This window comes from Ciona intestinalis, unplaced genomic scaffold (genome assembly GCF_000224145.3).
Source record: "Ciona intestinalis unplaced genomic scaffold, KH HT000119.2, whole genome shotgun sequence".
NCBI lineage: Eukaryota > Metazoa > Chordata > Ascidiacea > Phlebobranchia > Cionidae > Ciona > Ciona intestinalis.
The window spans coordinates 24,791-44,720 of NW_004190441.2; the positions used below are offsets into that span (position 1 = coordinate 24,791).

General features: G+C 37.5%; 4 protein-coding genes and 1 long non-coding RNA gene across 9 annotated transcripts in view; 1 reads left to right on the forward strand and 4 right to left on the reverse strand.

Annotated features, from left to right (window-relative positions):
• Nucleotides 1–9: 9 nt before the first annotated feature.
• Nucleotides 10–839, reverse strand: LOC113475142. Its single transcript, XR_003396884.1, has 3 exons — nucleotides 702–839; nucleotides 427–464; nucleotides 10–285 (listed from the first exon to the last, which is right to left on the reverse strand). It is a non-coding gene; the product is annotated as an uncharacterized LOC113475142 (long non-coding RNA).
• A 1,458-nt stretch (nucleotides 840–2,297) lies between these two features.
• On the reverse strand, nucleotides 2,298–7,671 carry LOC100183650 (dixin). 2 transcript variants are annotated; one of them, XM_004227164.4, is made up of 15 exons: nucleotides 7,393–7,671; nucleotides 6,938–7,061; nucleotides 6,576–6,695; nucleotides 6,200–6,338; nucleotides 5,841–5,893; nucleotides 5,461–5,528; nucleotides 4,964–5,074; nucleotides 4,514–4,669; nucleotides 4,044–4,160; nucleotides 3,917–3,979; nucleotides 3,590–3,639; nucleotides 3,341–3,489; nucleotides 2,829–2,913; nucleotides 2,661–2,769; nucleotides 2,298–2,571 (listed from the first exon to the last, which is right to left on the reverse strand). In XM_004227164.4, the coding sequence occupies exons 1-15, from the start codon at nucleotides 7,402–7,404 to the stop codon at nucleotides 2,494–2,496; spliced, it is 1,434 nt and encodes a 477-aa protein (XP_004227212.1). In that variant the 5' UTR covers nucleotides 7,405–7,671; the 3' UTR covers nucleotides 2,298–2,493. The 2 variants fall into 2 exon arrangements, with proteins under 2 accessions (XP_004227212.1, XP_002129847.1); XM_002129811.5 differs by lacking the exon at nucleotides 7,393–7,671 and having other exon boundaries at nucleotides 6,938–7,174.
• Nucleotides 7,672–7,825: 154 nt separating this feature from the next.
• LOC100186009 (retinoblastoma-binding protein 5-like) lies at nucleotides 7,826–14,223 on the reverse strand. The gene is made up of 12 exons (XM_002129780.5): nucleotides 14,090–14,223; nucleotides 13,567–13,765; nucleotides 13,107–13,335; nucleotides 12,691–12,869; nucleotides 12,258–12,377; nucleotides 10,056–10,209; nucleotides 9,708–9,779; nucleotides 9,210–9,397; nucleotides 8,973–9,081; nucleotides 8,776–8,814; nucleotides 8,522–8,645; nucleotides 7,826–8,207 (listed from the first exon to the last, which is right to left on the reverse strand). Exons 1-12 carry the CDS (start codon nucleotides 14,106–14,108, stop codon nucleotides 8,128–8,130), a joined length of 1,512 nt encoding a protein of 503 aa, XP_002129816.1. The 5' UTR covers nucleotides 14,109–14,223; the 3' UTR covers nucleotides 7,826–8,127.
• On the forward strand, nucleotides 10,218–12,250 carry LOC113475140. The gene is made up of 3 exons (XM_026838833.1): nucleotides 10,218–10,791; nucleotides 11,416–11,616; nucleotides 11,809–12,250. Exons 1-3 carry the CDS (start codon nucleotides 10,715–10,717, stop codon nucleotides 11,900–11,902), a joined length of 372 nt encoding a protein of 123 aa, XP_026694634.1. The 5' UTR covers nucleotides 10,218–10,714; the 3' UTR covers nucleotides 11,903–12,250.
• A 1,158-nt stretch (nucleotides 14,224–15,381) lies between the features above and the next one.
• LOC100187319 (large neutral amino acids transporter small subunit 1) overlaps nucleotides 15,382–19,930 on the reverse strand; it is a 20,469-nt gene continuing 15,920 nt past the window's right edge. The window contains exons 7-11 of one of the 4 annotated variants that reach the window (XM_009863294.3): nucleotides 19,196–19,292; nucleotides 18,633–18,782; nucleotides 18,215–18,395; nucleotides 17,420–17,490; nucleotides 15,395–15,964 (exon numbers count right to left, since the gene is read on the reverse strand). In XM_009863294.3, coding sequence (XP_009861596.1) covers nucleotides 17,432–17,490; nucleotides 18,215–18,395; nucleotides 18,633–18,782; nucleotides 19,196–19,292 — 487 coding nt within the window. In that variant the 3' untranslated portion in view covers nucleotides 15,395–15,964; nucleotides 17,420–17,431. Of the gene's footprint in view, nucleotides 15,965–17,419; nucleotides 17,491–18,214; nucleotides 18,396–18,632; nucleotides 18,783–19,195; nucleotides 19,293–19,930 lie in introns of all 4 variants that reach the window. The other 3 variants (XM_026838826.1, XM_018815933.2, XM_009863293.3) reach the window with 3 other exon arrangements.

The window sequence follows — 19,930 nt, forward strand, 5'->3', positions numbered from 1 at the left end:
GAATCGCTGAAGGGTTCGACCTTTGTAGACGAAGTACCCAATAGAGTGTACAACAACAAAATCTGATCCAGCAAGATGTTCGCCATAGTTTCAATGCATATATTTCATAGACATGCAAAATGCACTATAGTAGTGACTGACTAAAAATAGCTGGCAACATTAGGTCCAGCAGAGTAAGAAAACAGCAGCGCAGACAAGACACACATACAACACTAAACTCATACTTATAATACTCAAACCTCAAACCGTGTATCCTTTATCGGCGTTTTCGTCTTTGTTCTTCATCTGCAAAGATAGATAGTGACGTCACAGGTATACGTAATAGTTACGTCACAGACAGCAACTTTACACAAGTTTATTCCACGTTTCAATTTAATCTAAAGTTATCGTTTGTTACTAAATATAAACAATGATAATATACAATACCTTGCGCTTTTCTTCGGCAGCTTTACTTGCTGATTTTTCTGCAACAATATAATCGTTTTAAACTAGTACTTAAATATTGCCAGGTGGGGGAAGATGGGACATCGTTTCTTCCCATTTGTTTAAACAAAAACATTCAAAGAATTGTAAAACTATATCCTCACGACTCCCATAGACCGTTGTTAATTATTTAAAACACACGATTAGGATATTTGAGTATTATGTGGTAATGGCGTCCCGTCTTTCTGGAACCTATTATATGATTACGTCATAAATACCTTCATTCTTTATTCGCGTCATGGTCCGCTTGTTCCTCTGTGACGTCACATACCAGGTTCTGCAAACTCTAGCGTAAAAATTCCATTTAAAATAAGTTTGTGACGAAACAATGAACTTACGAAGTGGGTTCTTCTGTTGGGTCATCACCACTTCGTGACGTCACATCATCCATGTTTCTAGAAAAGAGCTTATGTACGTAATAATGCCAATTGTGATTTATACTTTACCAATTCTTTGATCTTCTTGCTTCGCGCTCATAGCGCAAATATAATTAGAATATACAAGTAGTGTGCCTTGCGTCGACGCAGAACGCGCATGGGGCCCCATGAAACAAAATCGCGAAACGAATGCCTAAAACGGTGGCGTGTTCGGCCATGTCGCTATGACGTAATGAAACTTATGACGTAACACTTACGCAAGCGGTAAAAGAGTGAATTTTAGACGATTGTGACGGTTTGTGACGTAACATAACGCAGCGATTGTAAAACGAGATAATGTGTGTGACGACGCGAGTGACGTAATAAAGAACGGTCGCGATTCCTGAATCAGAGTGTGATAAAAAATAATAAATAAACGCAAGGCACAAAACTTCAATTACTGCATATATTGTAGTGAAATAATAGTATAGTAGTATTAACACTGTATAATATGTTATAATATAATACTAACATAATGAAACAATACTTAACTCGAGTCTTGCAAGAAAACTTGTTAAAACCTTCCAACTTGTAACCTGGTGTGGAACCAACTTCATCTGAACTGAAACGTGGTAGCTTTGTAGAAGAGGCGTTTTATGCGCGGAGCAATCAAGGCGTTATCAGCTGGTGCGAGGCGTCGATCACGTGAGCAATCTGACCAATCAGCTTCAAGGACTAAACAGCGGGCCGATTGTGACGTCAGTCTAAGTTCACAACGATTCGCGATTTATCTTAAAAGTTTTATCTTATATATTTATTTTATATTTATTTTATAAAATGTAAAGAATTATTCTGAAAATCATGTTTATACTTATTTTGATTTGAATATGGGATTAAACAATAAATGGGTTTATTAAGAACTTAGATATGAATGAATGAATATGACCCGCATTCTGCTGCTCGGAATATCAACCTTGAGTTGGTGATGTCATTCAAGATTGCTCATGCGACTGCGTTCATGTGGTGTCTTACATTCGTAGATGGGATGCAGCATGCGACGAAAGTTAACTGGGGTAAATTCCTTGTATTTAGAGGGTAAATAAGCTACCAATCGAAGTCCACAACAGTTGACGGGATAAAAATATTATGCCAAATGTAGTACTTCATAAAGAGATAGCTCATCTTTCGCATTAAACTATAACTGCTGTAATTAGTCGTTTTCGCTTTTTAATAAATAAAGGCCATGTGACATCTTTGGGGTTAATATGATAAGAATCTTTGTTAAAAGGGTAAAGCATACAAACAAGTTTAAGAATCACTTGTTTACAATTTCCAAATATCACTCGTCAATTTCGCCCAAGCGTGACGACTAAATAAACCCCCATTAGGCCTTATATAAATTTAGATTTCTATGTTTTACCACCCCTACATTGTGTCATCAACTCTCAATCATCATTCTATGATTAAAACGTTTTTTTTATTGAAGAACTATGGCAACAACGATAAGTGCACTTTATACACAATTGCACCGATCGCACAGTGATGACGTCACGGTGACGTCATAATTCGTTAAAATCCGTTGAGGTGACGTGGCTGAAACAATTTAGCACCCAGGAAGACTTGGAAGAAAAACTATGACATATGTTTTACGTCATCACACCCGCAAAACCTCCTCAACCCATGCCACAATCTTCCCCTCCCATCCCGGGATGACGTCATCATCGTGAAACACCTGTGCGACAAATATATGATAAGTAGCTGTGAAGCTGGTTTGTGGGGTCGCTATAGCACGTGTAATAATACGATGATGACGTAACATACCTCTTCCTTCACTGTACCAAGTTCTGGATCAAGAGCTTTGAAAATAAACCGATAATTTCCTTCCTTCTTTATCACCGTCTTGAATTCGCCCAGCGTTATATCACCGACTCTATGTATGAACAAATGTATTGTTGTATGGACGCCTACTAATTATGATGTCACACTCACCGTTTCGATATTGACGTCATACACGGCGTCATGTCTCTATCCGTGAAGTAAAGAACGCGGGTCACGTGGTTCTCCATGGTTTTCCCTGGAAAGAAATAACAAGTTCGATATTTTGTTGACGGATGTAAAATCAAATGTTTGTGACAGACAAATAACAAAAAAGCAAACTTAAATGAATGTAACTTGCTTTGTGGCTGGGCAAGGACAGCTGTTATTCCGTTTCATACACCTCGTGCCTGCTTATTAGTTACCAACAATGTTACTTTGTGGGTAATTACTTTTATGTATAGCTGATAATTTGGACTACCATACGTCATATATGGTGTTTATTTAGTAAGTCCCACCCACCCAACTAATCAGTAATCAATTGTTTATGATTTAATTATTAAGTTTATGATTTATTTAACACCCACGATGGTATCAGCAACGAGCCTTGAACCAATTACCTCTAGGTTAGAGGCAGGTGTGCTAACCACTTTGCCACGACACCAGACATAAAAAAGTCGACTTACTTCTGCGTGATGGATGATTTCGTGATAAAGGCGACCTTCGTGATAATATTGGTGAACCCGGAGTATTGGGGGTGGGGGATCTCCCTAATAATGGGGACCCTTTCGATCTATTGAGAAAGGGGGAACCAGGGGATTTCCCATTTGGGGAACTAGAAAAAATGGGTTTGTTTACAAATTCCTAATTTTTTGTAAGTTTTGAACATATATTTCTATATTTTTTTCATATTAAACAATTGATTGGAAACTTACCCGATGAATGGTTTGTCATGGAACACACTGTCGTTGATTTGACCATTATACTGGGGAGGAAGAAATTTAATTAACAAATAATAACTTTACCATTTTTAATGGACTTTAATATTTCTACAAATACAATAGCAGGATCATTTATAACAATAAAGAGAAAGAATCGGCAACAAAACGACATTTGTTAACCCAACACCCTGTGAGTTTATGATTTAATTAAACACAAAATATGAGATCAATTGTGTGCACATTTAGTATTTCTTTTACTAAAGTAAAATAAATCCTCATTAAGTTGGTGGATGAAGTTTATTCAACAAACATTAAACTTACTGATTCCTGACGTGCCAAGTGAATTTCTTTGTCCAACTTTCGTATTTCTCGTGAGTGGTTTATCTAAAACAATTATGCAAGGTTAAGATCCAACACACAAGTACGTACGAGTCACCACCCAACTTACTTTGTTCTGAATCGCTTCGTTCTCCATTCGTTCCAAGGTTCGCTCGTGGTCGCGACATTTTGTTCGAAGTTCATCTTGGTTACGTCGGGTTTCCGTGAGTTCCGCTATTAATTCAGCCTGTGACCATGGGGGGGGGGGGGGTTAGGGAGGGCTGGAGTTGTATGTCACCCCAACGTTTGAAACAAAGGTGAAATCATATGTTTTACAACCCCAGTTTTAAACTTAAAATAGCTTTAACCCTGCTGTTGGGTGTCTACCAACAAGCAGAGCCAAAGTATATTGCATTCACCACATTAATCAATGAGGTTCCCTATGTTTGACAACTATGAGTGTAACTGCATTTTAACAATGTCACCCCAGATTTTACCCTGCTGTTAGGTGTCTATACAAACAAACAGAGCCAAAGTATATTGCATTCACCACATTAATCAATGAGGTTCCCTATGTTTGACACCGAATAGCGACCCTACCTTCTCGGATTGTAGTTTATCCCTCGATAGATTGCTTTGCAACAGTTGTTGTCGGATCGATAAAAGTTCTTCTTCTTGTTGGAGGAATCTTTGTTCAAGCGCCGACTTCTCCGATGTTAGTTTGCGATTTTCTTGTCGTGCGATGTGGTTTTCCTCCTGTAAGTTGGGTGGGTGGGACTTATTCGTGGTGAAACTGAAGTTATAACCTCGCCACTACGATACATTCACATCTAAGCAACTTTATGGGTAATTGTTGTTCTGGTAGCAAATGTTGAGTTTAGCAGGTATAGTGTTATGCGGTGAAAAATTATTTTAACCCATTAGTAACCACTGGGTTGTTGTTAAGTGTCTTGCCCAAGGACACATGACGACGCCTTGAACCCCTATCTCCTACACCAGACACACCAACCACTACCCCATATTCACAACAAGATAATCTTCCCAACCAACCTCCAAGTTTACTTTATCCACAATAGCTTGATCGAGTCGCGCTTGAATGATCACACTTTGCTCATCTGCGTCATGTCCCTCAAGTGGTTGGCCAGGTATTTCTTCGAGTAGCTGTTTAACGGAATATTGAGTAATATATCTAATATCTATTATACCTAACTTACTGAACAGTTATATCCAACCAGTAGTAAATACGCAGTTACACGTCATCAACATTTGGAGCTCTATTATAACGCATGTGGCAGAAATACAATTCGCCAGTTCTGGTTAAAACAAAAATAAAACGCCGAACAATTTCCTTTCAGAGTTTTAACTGTATTGGTTTTCTAACTTTTTTTTTAGTTGAACCTCTACCTGCATAAACATATTATAATGCGTGTCACGTCGTCGTCATGCGATTATAAACAATTTACATTCGTTCGTTCATTCGTTCATTGTTTCAAAAGGTTTAGGAACCAGCACATAACTAGACAAACATTATGTTTCACCAAACTCACCACTTTCTGTAGACATTGAGTTATATCACGAATCGCGGCAAGTTCTTTCTCTACATCGGCTTGCATGGCTGCAGAATAAACATTCGATGAACAACATGATCAACATATATTCAAGTATTATGTTGTAAAATATACTTTATACAAAATAAGTACAACCATATAATATGTTATAAAGCAACCTTCTTGAGATTGTTTCTTTGTGATCTTAAAAACAAATAATGGCCAGAAAAGTTCTTTCACACTTATAATACACATGCCGTATACAAATAGATATAATTATATAAAATGTAATAAATAAACTGTTATAACATTCTATGTACCCAAGTGCAACCATATAAAATATTATGAATAAAACATTAAGAAGATCAGAATAAACTTACACGATTCCATGCCAGGTTTCCCGATAGATTCTTTCACCCTGCTATCCCTCCATCTATCAATATAACAATCATACCATAATTATATATTACATGCTGTTAATGTAATTGGAAAAAACTAGCGATGCCCAAATCTACCTCAAGTCAAGTGAGTGTAATCTGTGTCTGGTATTTGGTGGCTAACAATAGTTTTGTACACTGATTATATTCATCAAGCTGTAAAATGGGTGTTTTATGTGAAAATAGAGTAAAAACCTATTTTAATAAACACCTAAATAACATAAATATATAAAGCTACCAAACTCTTCCAAAACAAAAACAAAGGGTGGTCTACAACCCCCACAACCCCCTAGTTACGCCACCTTTGTTTGATCCTCAATGAAACTTCATTACGTTGGCGAGGCGATTCAACTTTTCTTCCACCAATACTGGCTGGTTTAAAATGGGCAGCAAGCGCTAATATAAGTTGCATGATGGTTTTAACATTACCGCTCGTTATCTCTGTGGAAAACATGGATTATTTATATATTCGAATACGATAGCGATGATCAAATTAATTAAAACAATGAATAGAAGGGAAATAATTGTAATAAACAGATTAAAGAAAATTCATTGCTTTTTTTTATTCTAGCTTACAAAAATACAATTAATAACAAGTTAGCTCTTCTGGCTGTCCAAGTCAATAGAATCTAAACCTCTGGTATAACTATTTAAACAGCCAGATGTTCGAAGACCTACCGTCAACTGAAACATGATGTAGTTTAATCCCAGCATTTCTCATAAACTGCAAAACTTTTAAAACATTTTCTCGCTTTTCGTTCTCGCATGTTGGTTTAATCCCCCCCAATGTATGGCCGGCTACATTAAGAATGAATGTGGTTCAAATAACAACGTGGGTTGCATTAATACAACAGTAATTGCTTAACAATACGATGTAATACTTGAACAGAGTAATCTTTGCCACTATATTTAAAACAACATTGTATACTGCTAGTTTTATGATTTCATGATGTAATTTATTTATCTTCATGTGGTAACTTTGTAAGTAATTGCTGAAGCAATTTACAAACAGCAGTAAGGAAGCAGACAAAATCACTCACAAACTATTTCCACAACCGCAACCAAAGCCACCCCATCTTTCAAATCTTCACCAAGGTTAACAATATTTTTCCCTCTCTTCTTCAACTGGCTGTTAACCCAAGCTGTGTATGCTTGTACTTGTTCCTGAGTGATGTATTTTACTTTCACACTCATTGCTAACCATTAGTTATAATCAACAATCTATGCAACACAGCAAATGGTTTTATTATACAAACTATAAAAAGATAAATATGTTATTTTTAATATACAACTTAATAATAATTAAGAGACAAAAAAAGTTTTATAATTTAAATATATTTTTAATATTTAAACTAAGATGGCTTAATTTGAACGACACATTTATTAAATATTTAGACACCAATATTTATTATAATTTGCAGGTTATACCAATTGCAAACAATATTAGCATAAACTTAATTTCCGCAACACACAAACTAACGAAGACATTACTGACCTGTATTTCCATTGACCACTTTATAAAACGGGGGTGGAATCTCGGATTTGAACTTTAGAAGGCTGGTTAACAATAAACGCAGATAAAGCTAACACCGACTCCCTACTGTCTAATTAAAGCGTGAGTTTATTATCAACGAACTCGCACCTCCAGATCGAATGTAAATAACACGTATATGTTGCCAACAACGCCAACAGGCTGATGGTCAATTCGGCAAAAACAACCATTTTCTCCCAAACAACACCCGTATTTTCCCAATAGTCGCAAGTTGAGATTTCTAAGAAACTTGTGACATGAATCATTGCAACTAGGGGACGCAACCTATTGCGACTTTGCCTGCAGGTCACATCTAACTGTCAACACATTTATGTGATTGCCTTCTTGGTAATCACGCACGTCCAAGCTTACCACATAGCACCACCGCCGCTTCTTCCCGCAGTGAAACTTGCCCACCACGTATATTTGCTTAGCGTCAACAATGGAAAGTACAATAATAGATTTTTCACTTCATGAAATGCTACGATTGTTGGTTAATCATTAACTTTATGTTATTCTGATTCTTAACGAATTTAACAACAGTTTCAATGGCGGATACTCCTTTAAATTCAAAAAGTACAAAACCTGAAAAGTTCATTTATACTGCGTGTGGCATAAACACGTGTAATCCTACAATATCCATCAACCTCGGCGTGCCATGCATCTATCTCTGGTGTTTGTACATATATGTTATAACATTCATAAACCAGCAATCGTAGTTCCCATACTCAACACATCGTCTCCTGCCCTACTTTGCCGAACCTTTGTACGTTGTTTTGCTGTAAATGAAGGTGGTAACAAGTGAGTGTTTAAAACTGGTGGCCATCTTATTCTATATGAGTGAGGTCCTTGTTTAAGGGCCTGGAATAAAGGCCCGAAACTAACAACCTCTATTTACTATTGATACACCATCTTTGGTCACTGGAAAGCGTAGGATTGGGTAATATGAGAATAACAATGTTGTAATTAAGCAGTGCTAATAAATCTGGAGTGGAATATTTAGCAATAGACAGCAGAATACATCTAACACCAGAGCTGTTTTAAGGGGGAAACTGAGCTGCTAAAACATATACAATATGTTTAACAAACCAACCTTCTTTAGGTGGCTTCCCCGCCCTACTCCTACCACCCGCATTCTTCTTCTTCGGTTTCTTGGTCCCCGTTATCAATGGATGCTCCTCGCCACCAGGGGTGCCATTGAGCTTGATGTTTTGGACCTACAGTGGGGAGGTTTAAAGTTGGGACAACTTAATAACATAAAGGTAAACACTGATTATTGATGTATATGATCAGCAATGCAAATAAAGTTAAACGTGGGGAAGTTAGCAAGATATTTATCAATTCTACCTTTTGTTTCTTTGTTGATGGTTCATTGGAAGTGGTGGGCTGAAATACAATGGATATTGAGCAATATATTATTTCTAAAATCCCTTAAGCCCCAAACCCAGCCATGCTAACCAGTGTGCTACCGAACGAGAACATTCATACCAAAACACATGGCCAACAACGCATGCTGGGGAAACATGGAAGTATATATTAAGCACCTGGTTGGTCGGATCGGGAGGGGGCAGGAGGACGTTTTCTTCCGGTTCGTCGATCTCGGGGGAAATTGGGAGAAACTCGAGGCATTCCGGGTCTTGTTCGTCCTCGTCACTGTGATGTAACATGGGTGTGTGAAGTGGGTGTAATAATATGAAACATAACATTTGAATAAATTTAAAAAAATAAAAAACAAACTAAATAAAATCATATAAAACTCAAACTGCTGCAAACCCACCAACCTGCTGCAGAAAGCTCGTATGGGATCGACCGTAGTAACATCAACCTCGACTTGATCTTCCTCAGTCATCTTAACCTCCTCATCCTCGCTCCGATCTTCATCTTCCTCGTCAAACTCCGTCTCTTTCTCCTCGTATTCAACGTTCTCATCGAGCTCGCTGAAGTCCGGGGCGAACGCACTCCAGTTTTCCTGGGTAGGAATTTGAATATATTCCATAAATTGTCGTTGTAATAAATGTGTTATGTTTCATATATCACTCATTAATATTCAAACTTCGATAGAGATGAAACTTCTAATAGAAGTGACAGAAGTTATAATTAAAACATAGGCAGAGGTTTATATTTATCCAAGCCCGTTTTATCTATTTGCCCCAATACAAAGCAAGCAATACTCCAACAAGATGGTTAGAAGTTTGAATAATGAAGTTTAGTTTGCAAGATATGAAACAATATATTAGGACAAGATAAACCAAAACATTGTAAATGATAAGTAAACTCACCACTTGGTTTTGTGCCCACACCGAAACCACGCCACTGGATATTGAACAAAGTATTGGACGGATAGGGTGCCACTGTTGGGTAAATATATTAGTTGGATGGTATGCATTATTACTTCAAGTAATAATCGCTCAAGCGAGAAGCAATGGTGATGTCATTGGTGCAAATACAAATATATTTTAACATTGTCACCAAAGATTTGACTAAAACAAGTTACATCCGCTGTAACTCATAAATGGTTACAAAGTGTTTAAAATATAATAAATTAAAATAAAAAATAAATTAAAATAAAATAAAAATAAAGTAAAAATAAAAAGTATAAACGACTTTGATAATGTATGGCACCTCACCACAACATCCAGCAGTTGCTCTCCCCTCACCCCCTGCAATATCTTCACCAAGTTTCCAACACTTTTCTCCCAGACATAGAGTTGGTGTTGTTTAGCCGAGCCTGCACATATGAACTCACCATCACCAGAGAAACAACATTTCTTCCAAGGAGTCCTGGGGAACAAAACATTAGATTGGAATATTGGGAAGATGATGATTTGCATCAGAAAGCTGTATGTCTAAGACAAAGCAGAATCTTCTTTATTGGGAAATGATAATAGTTTAAAAATAAGTTTTTAGTTTAATTTAATAAATTTCATTAAAACTGTATTTGGTTGACCAAGTCAAGTCACATGGTGATTGTGACACATATGTACAACATACAACAGAAACATGCTGGTACCAACCAAGTCATAATGAATATCATACATAGTAGAACAAAACATTATATGGATTTGTCATTCATGTGGCGGATATGGCACACATGGGACCACACAGGTGTATGCGATGAAGATGAATATATTGACCCAGTGTTTATTAGACAACCTGCAGTGACAGGAGACTTTCTTAATGAAATAAAGAACGAGAAATCATTGGTTGATTGCATAGGAATGCCCATGGGGGGATCAATACATGGAGTTTAGTAAACCAAGTGTTCAGTTGGACACGAAGTGTAATAATGTTAACAGGGGGGATCCTGGTTCGTAGAAAACTATCTACAGTTGATCAAAAGGAGAAGAAAAAGGAAGACCAGCGGTGGGTGACGATTGAAAGATTAAATTAAAGTTTAAGATTTTTATTTATATTAAAACGATTATATAAAGTGTAAAATAAACTTAAAAAACAATCTGATTATATTTTCATTAGCTACCTAGCTGGGTATATACATGGTTTATACATATTATTCGTTGCATATTTGAGTTTAGGAATTTTAATATCTATTTTTAATTATGAACACAAGAAAATAAATAGCGTACGACAATATAGTCTTCTGCTATCAAGCACTAAAATCAAATCATCCATGGTATATTTTAACAGACCAAGTTTTTAATTTAATATTTTTCTATTAAATTCAAACATACATCGAGTATGTGTTGTATATATGTTGCTGCCACCAGCTGTTTTACAAATAATAGTGATCGAAAAATTTAAAGATAATTTATTTTAAATGAATAAGGTAAGTTACAAAATTCGATTCTAACTTCGCGTATTTGGGTTTTTGTTTGAAGGTTTTTAACATCAGGTGAAGTTAAATGGTTACTTTCATTCAATCATACATTGTGTGTTGGGGCAATAGGCTAAAAGGCCTGAATCCTATGTCATCTAATTAGGATCTCACCCAAACTAAATGGAATAATCATTAATCACATTCAAAACTAGAACATGGGGAGTATACGATCTTCACGTACGTGGTCGCATCAACCCCCGATCATGGGAGGCACTTGGTGTTATTGGGAGTTTAGTTGTGATCGGTATCGGGTTTAATACGGCAGCTACAGACCCGGGGTTGAAAGGAGCGATATTGATGGGGGTTGGATTGTTTTTGTTGATTATATCGGTGGCTGCACTTCTACAGCAAAGGTGGGTGGTTAACAGTAAAGAAGTCATATTATTGTTGTTTAAAACCAATCTTACGTGCTCCTCAGAATAGTTTTTTATCGAGCATGTTACGTTTTATACGCCGCCATTTTCTAAGCAAAAACTTTCGAACCCCCATTTTTAAATTCCTGGATACTCCCCTGACATAAATATTTATTTGTGTTTAATTTTCAGGGATAAGAATTCTGTTGTAATTATCATGAAGGATTTATACACCATGTACATAGAAGCGTACACCGATCGTTTTGGTACGTTGAGGTTCATGTAGCGGTTTAATATGGCGGGGAAACAACAGTCGTTATACCACGGGTGTTCTGTCTCATATACACCTCATGCCCGTTTACAAGTTACCACGTATGTAACTTTGTGGATGATTGTTTTTCTGACCACCGGGTTGGAGCAATTGCCGGTAAGTATCTTGGCCAAGGGCGCCGACAATGGTAGCAGTGACGCCCTAAACCATCCTCTAGGGGGCATGATTAAACAACATTACAATAAACAAAAAGGCGAGCACAAGTCTCTACCAATGTCCCCAAATAATGAATAAACTAAACATTCCCTGCAGAAGCGGATGAGGAAGACGGACGGATTCATCGCAATCACCCCGACTTTCAACCACCAACCTGTTCACTAAGTCCTGCAACTTTTGAATGGGCTCAGGTTCACCGTTCTTGCCACACATAAACACCTCCTTACCGTCGTATACACGGATGATTCGGTCGGCTGTGTTGACTAAGAAACATCTGTAAAGGAGGGGGTTTATTTATGGTGATGTGAACCTTGTAACCATATACATCATGTTGCCATGCATTACATGGGGGTTCCCCCACACTCAAACAATAGCCGTAACGCTAGGTGTCTGGGGTGACGTGTAACACCAATTTCAGTGTTTTTAAATCCCAAACCAATTTCAAATCTGTTTTTAAACCCCAAACTGTATATTGCATTCACCACATTAATCAATGAGGTTCCCTATGTTTGACAACTATGAGTGTAACTGTATTTTAACAATGTCACCTCAGCTTTCACCCACAGCCCCCTAACCCCGCTACTTACGTTCCTTTTCTTGCAAACTCGATTTGTTTGATTGCGACATTAGTGGTCCCAGTTGTCACACGAAACGACGCAACAACTTTTAAAGACTTTGTTTTGATCACGGCAACTCGACCTTTAGCATTGCCAGTAAATATATAATCCCCCCGCCTATCGAAGGTGGCCACAATGTTGCTGTCCAACTACAAAAATAAAATAAACAAGAAAATTGGTTTATAAAGATCAGGCTGTCCTGTATGCATAATCTAACATCTATATGCAAGGTTTAAATTTTATTTCTATATTGACTTATTAAGAATGTTATAATAACTCATATTTTCTCTTTGATTTGCAAAAAAGATACAACAACAAAACCGTCCATTTATAATGGGGAAGTATTAGACAAAGTTAAATCTATTAGGACTATTCAATGTCCCTACCTCGTCCAGTGTTGGCAGGGTCACATGCTCACTGTCAACCCTCAGCAACACAGGTGCGGGACGAAGCGGACACACGAGCGCCACCGTGCCCCCCCGTGGTGCGAACTGCACCTTCATTATAGGGGTCGGGAAGCGATACGTATGCAGACATTCCCCCGATAACACGTCCCATATACACACAAGGTTGTCCGTTGCTGCCGAGATTAATCGACGCCCATTTCTTGACCAACTATAAACATAAATGAACAACCAGTTGGTACAACATAACGACTACATACATGTAAGGTTAGGAAGTTTAATTCATGCACATTTTTTGAATGGGACAACCATAATTAAAAGCTGTTTTTTTTAGATTTGCCGTTTATTTTATTCTTATTTCGAACCAGGTCATTCTTCACAATTGAAGAGATTATATGCACTTTATATTTTGCACTTAATCCAGTGTGTAATATAATCCCACCTTAACGAACACACAGGATGTGCGTGCGCGTTGTAAACTTTAGCGATTCCTCTCGTCAGGAAATCCCAAACCACGATTCTCCCGTCATTGCAACCGACAGCAAGTAACGTGCCGTGTCGATTAAAAGTGCACGTGACGGCCATCGACCCGGTGTCAAGCGTGCCATCCGCTTCTTCTGGATAGTTTTGCCCAAACGATTCTGTGTAAGATCCGTTGATAGTATCAGTATGTGATTTAAGAATTTTTATTTCCTGTCTTCGTTTTTACTATTTTTTTAGGTTTCACTATCGTAATCAAAGGGAGAAATATAGGTTATCGTACAAAACATCTCTTACAAAATATATCACATACAAACACAATACCCAAATAACCAAAGTATGTGCATTTCAAACATATGTTAGAAGATTAATTGAACAAATGGACAATTAACCGTCATTATTTTATAAATGCTATTTTTGTCAAAAATATACGAATACGTTTGTTACCTGCCCTACACGTCACTAAACAAAATACAAGAACATACCTAGTAGTTCGAGATTCATTGTTGCCCAGTCAGCTGTATTCGCACAACAGGTGCAGCAATATTAAGTTTAATTTAACAAGCAATGTTTTGGTTTCTGTGAAAAACAAAATATTCCCACACGATACCAAAGTGTGTTTTAACAATAGTAAAGATACTTCGATATGGACCCAAACTAAAAATCAGCAAAATTCAAAGTATACAATATTTCAGTCTACATAAGAATGCTGTAACATAATATTTAGCCCTTTCGGGTAGTAACCAGAGGATACTGGGTTCGAAGCTAGGTGCTACAGCATTTGTCATTTGTTAAATAAAACTTTTTTTATATGCGTTTGAATATTTTGTGTTAAATGGAATACAAGTTATTTTTTTACACGTTATTTTTTTAAGAAAGAATACAAGTTAATTTTTTAATAACTTCGAGCCCCAACTTTGTTAGTTAGCTAGAGAGGGGCAACACCATACGACAGAATTTATTGCGTAATTATCCCGCTAGACGACGCCACTGCACCATAAGTAATCACTGTACCAATACGTGATTGAATATTCGCAACTTATTTATTCTTACATGGAGAGCAAGGATATTTGCCTGCTACACAACATTAATATCCAACATAAGATACCAACACAGACAAGGTGTATAATAAGTTGGGGTAAGACGGCTGATCATGTTTAAAAAAATGTTTGCAGATTTATAAAACCGTATCCTCATGACTCTGAAATATAGTTATTATTTCTTAAAACACGATAAGTAAATACGGGACATTTAAAAGCGATACCCATCTTACCCCACAGTATATTACCACGTGACAAACTACGACACAAAAATACCTTCCGTGTCTAAATTTAGCTTCTATACGCCCCCGGGAATAATATTAACCGGTTCAACATTGTCGAAAAATAGCTTGAAAGCTTTTCTATGGTTAAAGCGCTACGAAATATTTATCCGACAGCAACCAAATCTAACGAATTGTATTCAATAAGAGATATATAGTTCTATGGGGTAAACACCCAAAGCAATATCTCCCAGTCGTGTTTCACAATTACCTGCTACCGTTCAGAGTCGCGAGGATACGATTGGATATTTCGGTAAATAATATTTGTTTACAACCAAATGGGGCGATATGGGTGAGAACCATCTTACCCCAACCTAAAATATAAGAACAAAGATGGGATAAAGAAACATCTTTAAACTCGTTTGACTTGATTTTGTTTGTTGCATAACTTGTAGCGCTTGTTATTTGGTTATGGTAATCGTCCAACTTCATGAGCATTTAGACCACATTCACGGATCACAAGTGTTTCGTTCATTGTATTTCACTCCACGCTTCTATAACATTATGACACTAACCACCAACAAACAAATACGACTAATTTTCAATAAAGATGATAGAACCATGAATAACTATATAAGAACCAAACAATATTTTGCGTGGCATTGTCGTTCTATACCCACTTAAAAATAAACAAAATAATAAACGTTTAAATGACAGCACCTGTGAGAACAGATGGAATAAACGACTAAATCCAGACAGTCAGTAAAAACGACTATAGTACAATTTCCTATTCAATTAAAAGAATAAATTAATAGTAGGCAAAGTGAAGGTAGAGCATGACGTCATATTTACACTACATTGTTGACACTAAGTCACTACTTTTCACCGTTAAGAAGCTTAATTCTGCAAATGTGCGAACAGTAGCGACCATAAACATGGACACGAGGTCTCCTTTATGACGTTAGAGATAAAATAGGTTGTTGATGACATCAAGGTTTAGGTGATGACGTCATATGTTTCGCAAGTTTTTGTTACTTGGTAAATTGGTCCTCCTGGAAAACGACGCAGAAAAATGTCTGGAGGAAAACGGTGGCGGAGTCTGCAAAGGAGGGAATGTGTTATGAATGATAGTAACTTATTTATCCTCGCATGGCGGGGCAACGACAGTCGTAATAACACGGGTGTTCTGTTTCATACACCTCGTGCCCGCTTACAAGTTACCACGTATGTAACTTTATGGGAGATTAGCTTTCTGTATGGCTGATCACTTGAACAACCTATTAGTGACCACAAGGACACACAAGATCACAACACTGGTGTTATCGCATCAGCCATACAGACGCAGCAATAGGAACTCATTTAACATTGAAATTGCAGGAGCAATATACGATAAGTTTCGTGGAAACGACGTTGTTGATTGTTCTATATTTGTTCGTGAGTGTGCGGGAAACATGACCTGGTGTTGAACCGAACGTTAACCGCGTAAATACCATCAAGTTGTTCGGAACTCCATGTTGTTTGAAACTTTTACTCAAGTAGTTTCGTGTTTTAACTCCATTCTTTTGATTTTTTTAATTATTTTAATCTTTGCCTTTGTATTCGAAGAGAATTGTGCAATTGTACAAACATGTACTTTGCGTGTAAGTTGGAAAAAGGGCTTGGGGGTTTTTATATTATTGCATGGTCAGCTCTAATTGGTTACGAAACACAAGTCATCCCATGGTAGCTGACATCGCAACATTATTATCACACGTTGTTTCAAGCACGATGTAACATTATTGTCGTGGTGATTGTTTCGTGCAACGAGCGATGCGTGAGTTATACGAACCCAATATATCGTAACTGCAGGGGTGGTTTTGTGAGTTAAACAGAATTAGGTCACCAGCGGGTGTTTAGGAACGAAACAGCGCGTTTCAACGACTGTCGTTTCGCTGCTAAATCCTTTCTTCTCGTTGTTTTAATTAATTTGATCTTCGCGATCCCATTCGAAGAGATAAAACTTTTGTTATGAATTAACCGAACCGTGACGAGCGTTCTTGAATTAAACTTATGTGATGACGTGTGAAATCTCCTGGTCATGATGGAGGGTGTTGAACAATCAACTGCTGTGGTTTCACAGCAAGGCTTCCCCTTGTTTACCGCGGTGTGTTTGATTGACAGTTAATTCAAGATTACACGATAATGGTCGGTAGCTACCAGCTGTAGCGACCACGATGTTTTCGACCAATTGAATATAAGTATGGTCACAACTGCAAGCCCTTTAACGAATTTTAGCTTCGTCGATCGAAGAAACAAGTATTATTGTTATTATTGTTGGCAATATGCTAGCTGTTGCGACCACGCTTGTTTGATCAATTAAATACAGCACAATGGAGGAAAAAAACTATTATGATAAACAGAAACACCCAGGTTACATTAGTTGGCGTGTAGCAGCAAAGCATACGCGTGTGTGGGTAAACTATGAACAACTATAAATATACGAGGCAGCTTGGAACAGAGGCCCAGTGGTAAGCACGTGACATGAACTTGGCTCTAGGTCGTGCTTATACTGTACCGTGCTGTCCCATTATGCCCCCTCCTGGAATACGACTTGTAACATGGTCTGAATAGCGATCGTTCCTCTTACTATATTTGGTGGGAGGAAAAATATTCGGGCCATTAGTTGATGTAAATGTACATAGGGGGATAACTACAACACATGGTGGAACACATCCACCCAACATTATCCTCCACATGTATCTGTATACAAGTCAGTCACATTATCAATGGTTTGTGCGACAACTGGAAGTCAACCATGGTTGGGAGGAAATGATTTGAACATTATGTTTATACCAAGTTAAGTGACAGGCAGGCATCCAGTATAGTAAACGCGACTAAGCTAAGCTAAGCTAAGCATTCGTTTCCTCTACAATACATCCTGTACCCACGCATGCTGGGAACTTTTTACATCCGGTGTTTTATAACAGAAACCAGGCACTTGTTAGTAACACCCTGTATATGATGTTGGAACATCGGGAGCAAACAAATACTACAAGAACTGTCCAGGTGTAATACAACTGCCGCCTACATCAAACGTTCACACCAACATCATGAACACCATTACACCAATTATTATGCTTATAATAACTACATCCGTTGTACAAAGCGATTAATAGCATAGTAGGTGGTGATTATATACGATCTAATATGTTGGGAGCCATAATAGCCAGTTAGGTCGATACCTTTATCCAGTACCTGTTGTGTTAATTTCTAATGTTACAAAACACCACGAGTAAAAAAGTAACCGGATACACAATCGTTGAAACACTTCGGAACTTTTGAATGAAAAGGTTGAACACGATGTACTCACCCATCCCGTTGTCCATCCATTGTGGTTGTTTGTCCTGGTACCGAACACCGATGAGGTACACGGGTATACCAGTAAGCACGATGCAAGCACCGATGAGGCATTCCTTGGGTGCGGCGTACACTGCCATGATGACGAGGAAAGCAGCAGCGAAGAAGAATGTGATGGGGAGGGCTATGTGCATCTGGTGGAACAATAATGTAGAAGTTTCAGAAAACAGCATGGCTTGATGGCTTCTATACACTTTTCACTTCTATATGGGTGAGGTCGTTGTCAAGTACCCAGGGGTTTAGGACATATTTTGTCAATCACCCCAACACCAAACGAACTTAAAAACATAGCAAACATGAGGTGTATGACAAAGGACACCCATGTTCTAACAAAGCAAGCTACATTCATTCATACCAAACCAATCACTCACCTTAACCGGCCTCTCGAGCTCCGGGTATTTATATCTCCAATGCAACAAACCAAGGATGGCCATCCCAACGCACAACCAGTTGAAGAAACTAAAGTAAGTGATCAAACTCCAGATGTCACCGGATACGAGGTATAAGAGGGAGAGGACGCACTGGAATGTGGGGGAGGGGTTAAAACTGGGGTGCTGAATACATATTGTCACCAATCAAAGTTGGGGTTACAAATAACCTAGCAACACCATGTCAGCTGTGTTGGTGAGAACCAGGTGTAGTGAATAACATGTGGGGGGAATTAACGCCACTTCATCTAATGCTGTGTTTATTAGTTTGAGCGGAAGTGCTAAATAGATCTCACTATTATCGAAGCATATCAACAATATTGGAGCAATTAAAGGCAATAAACACTGGTTTTATACGATGTATGAGTGTCATGGAGTGTATAAACTTAATCACCACGCATGTAAATACACCTATTGTGCAAAGTAATAACTTAATAAACTACTTTTTATGAATAATATTCAATATTCCTGTTAATTGCCACAAGTACAAGGGTAATTTTACTCACATTAAATATAATTGCAGGGACAGGAGTGAAGTTCTTGGTATGAATCATGGCCAATATATTTGGTAGTTGGCCTTCCCTGGCTCCAACAAAGAACAACCTGTGTACGGGTAAACAATGTATTTAATGTTGGGTGTTTTAAAAGATTGCAACTGAACTATATTTCGAATCTGGTCCTGATCTAATGTTCATGAAGTTGAACGATTCTCGTAACGAAACAACATTCACAATCAAGTGCTTCGAAATATGTAACAAACAAAATCAAGTCTAACTAATTGTTTAATATAAAAGATATATTTTGCTTAAAATGGCATCATAATTTCGTTATTCAAATAAAATCAAAATATATTTGGAAAATCAAACTAACAGAACACAATTTATGAAACTTGATTTTTGTCTTATTGCCGAGTCAGCAAAGAGAGTTCATTGTGTTTACATGAATGAAAGTTTTATGATTTAGTCAACAATAGAAACAACTTGTGAGCATGAACAATTGATTTAACAAAGAACCTAAACATACATAGTTGGGGGGAATGCATTAAAGTTTCAAGAGTTTATTATTCAAGAAAATACAATAGAGGTTGGTTGGTGGTACAGGCAAATAATGGACAAATATGTTTAATTGTTATCGTTAATATTGCAATGATAGATGTTTTACAATATTCACTGCTAAAGAAAGATAAGAATTAGCACACACAATATTTATCTACTAAGGTATAATGATGTAAAGATACTGTT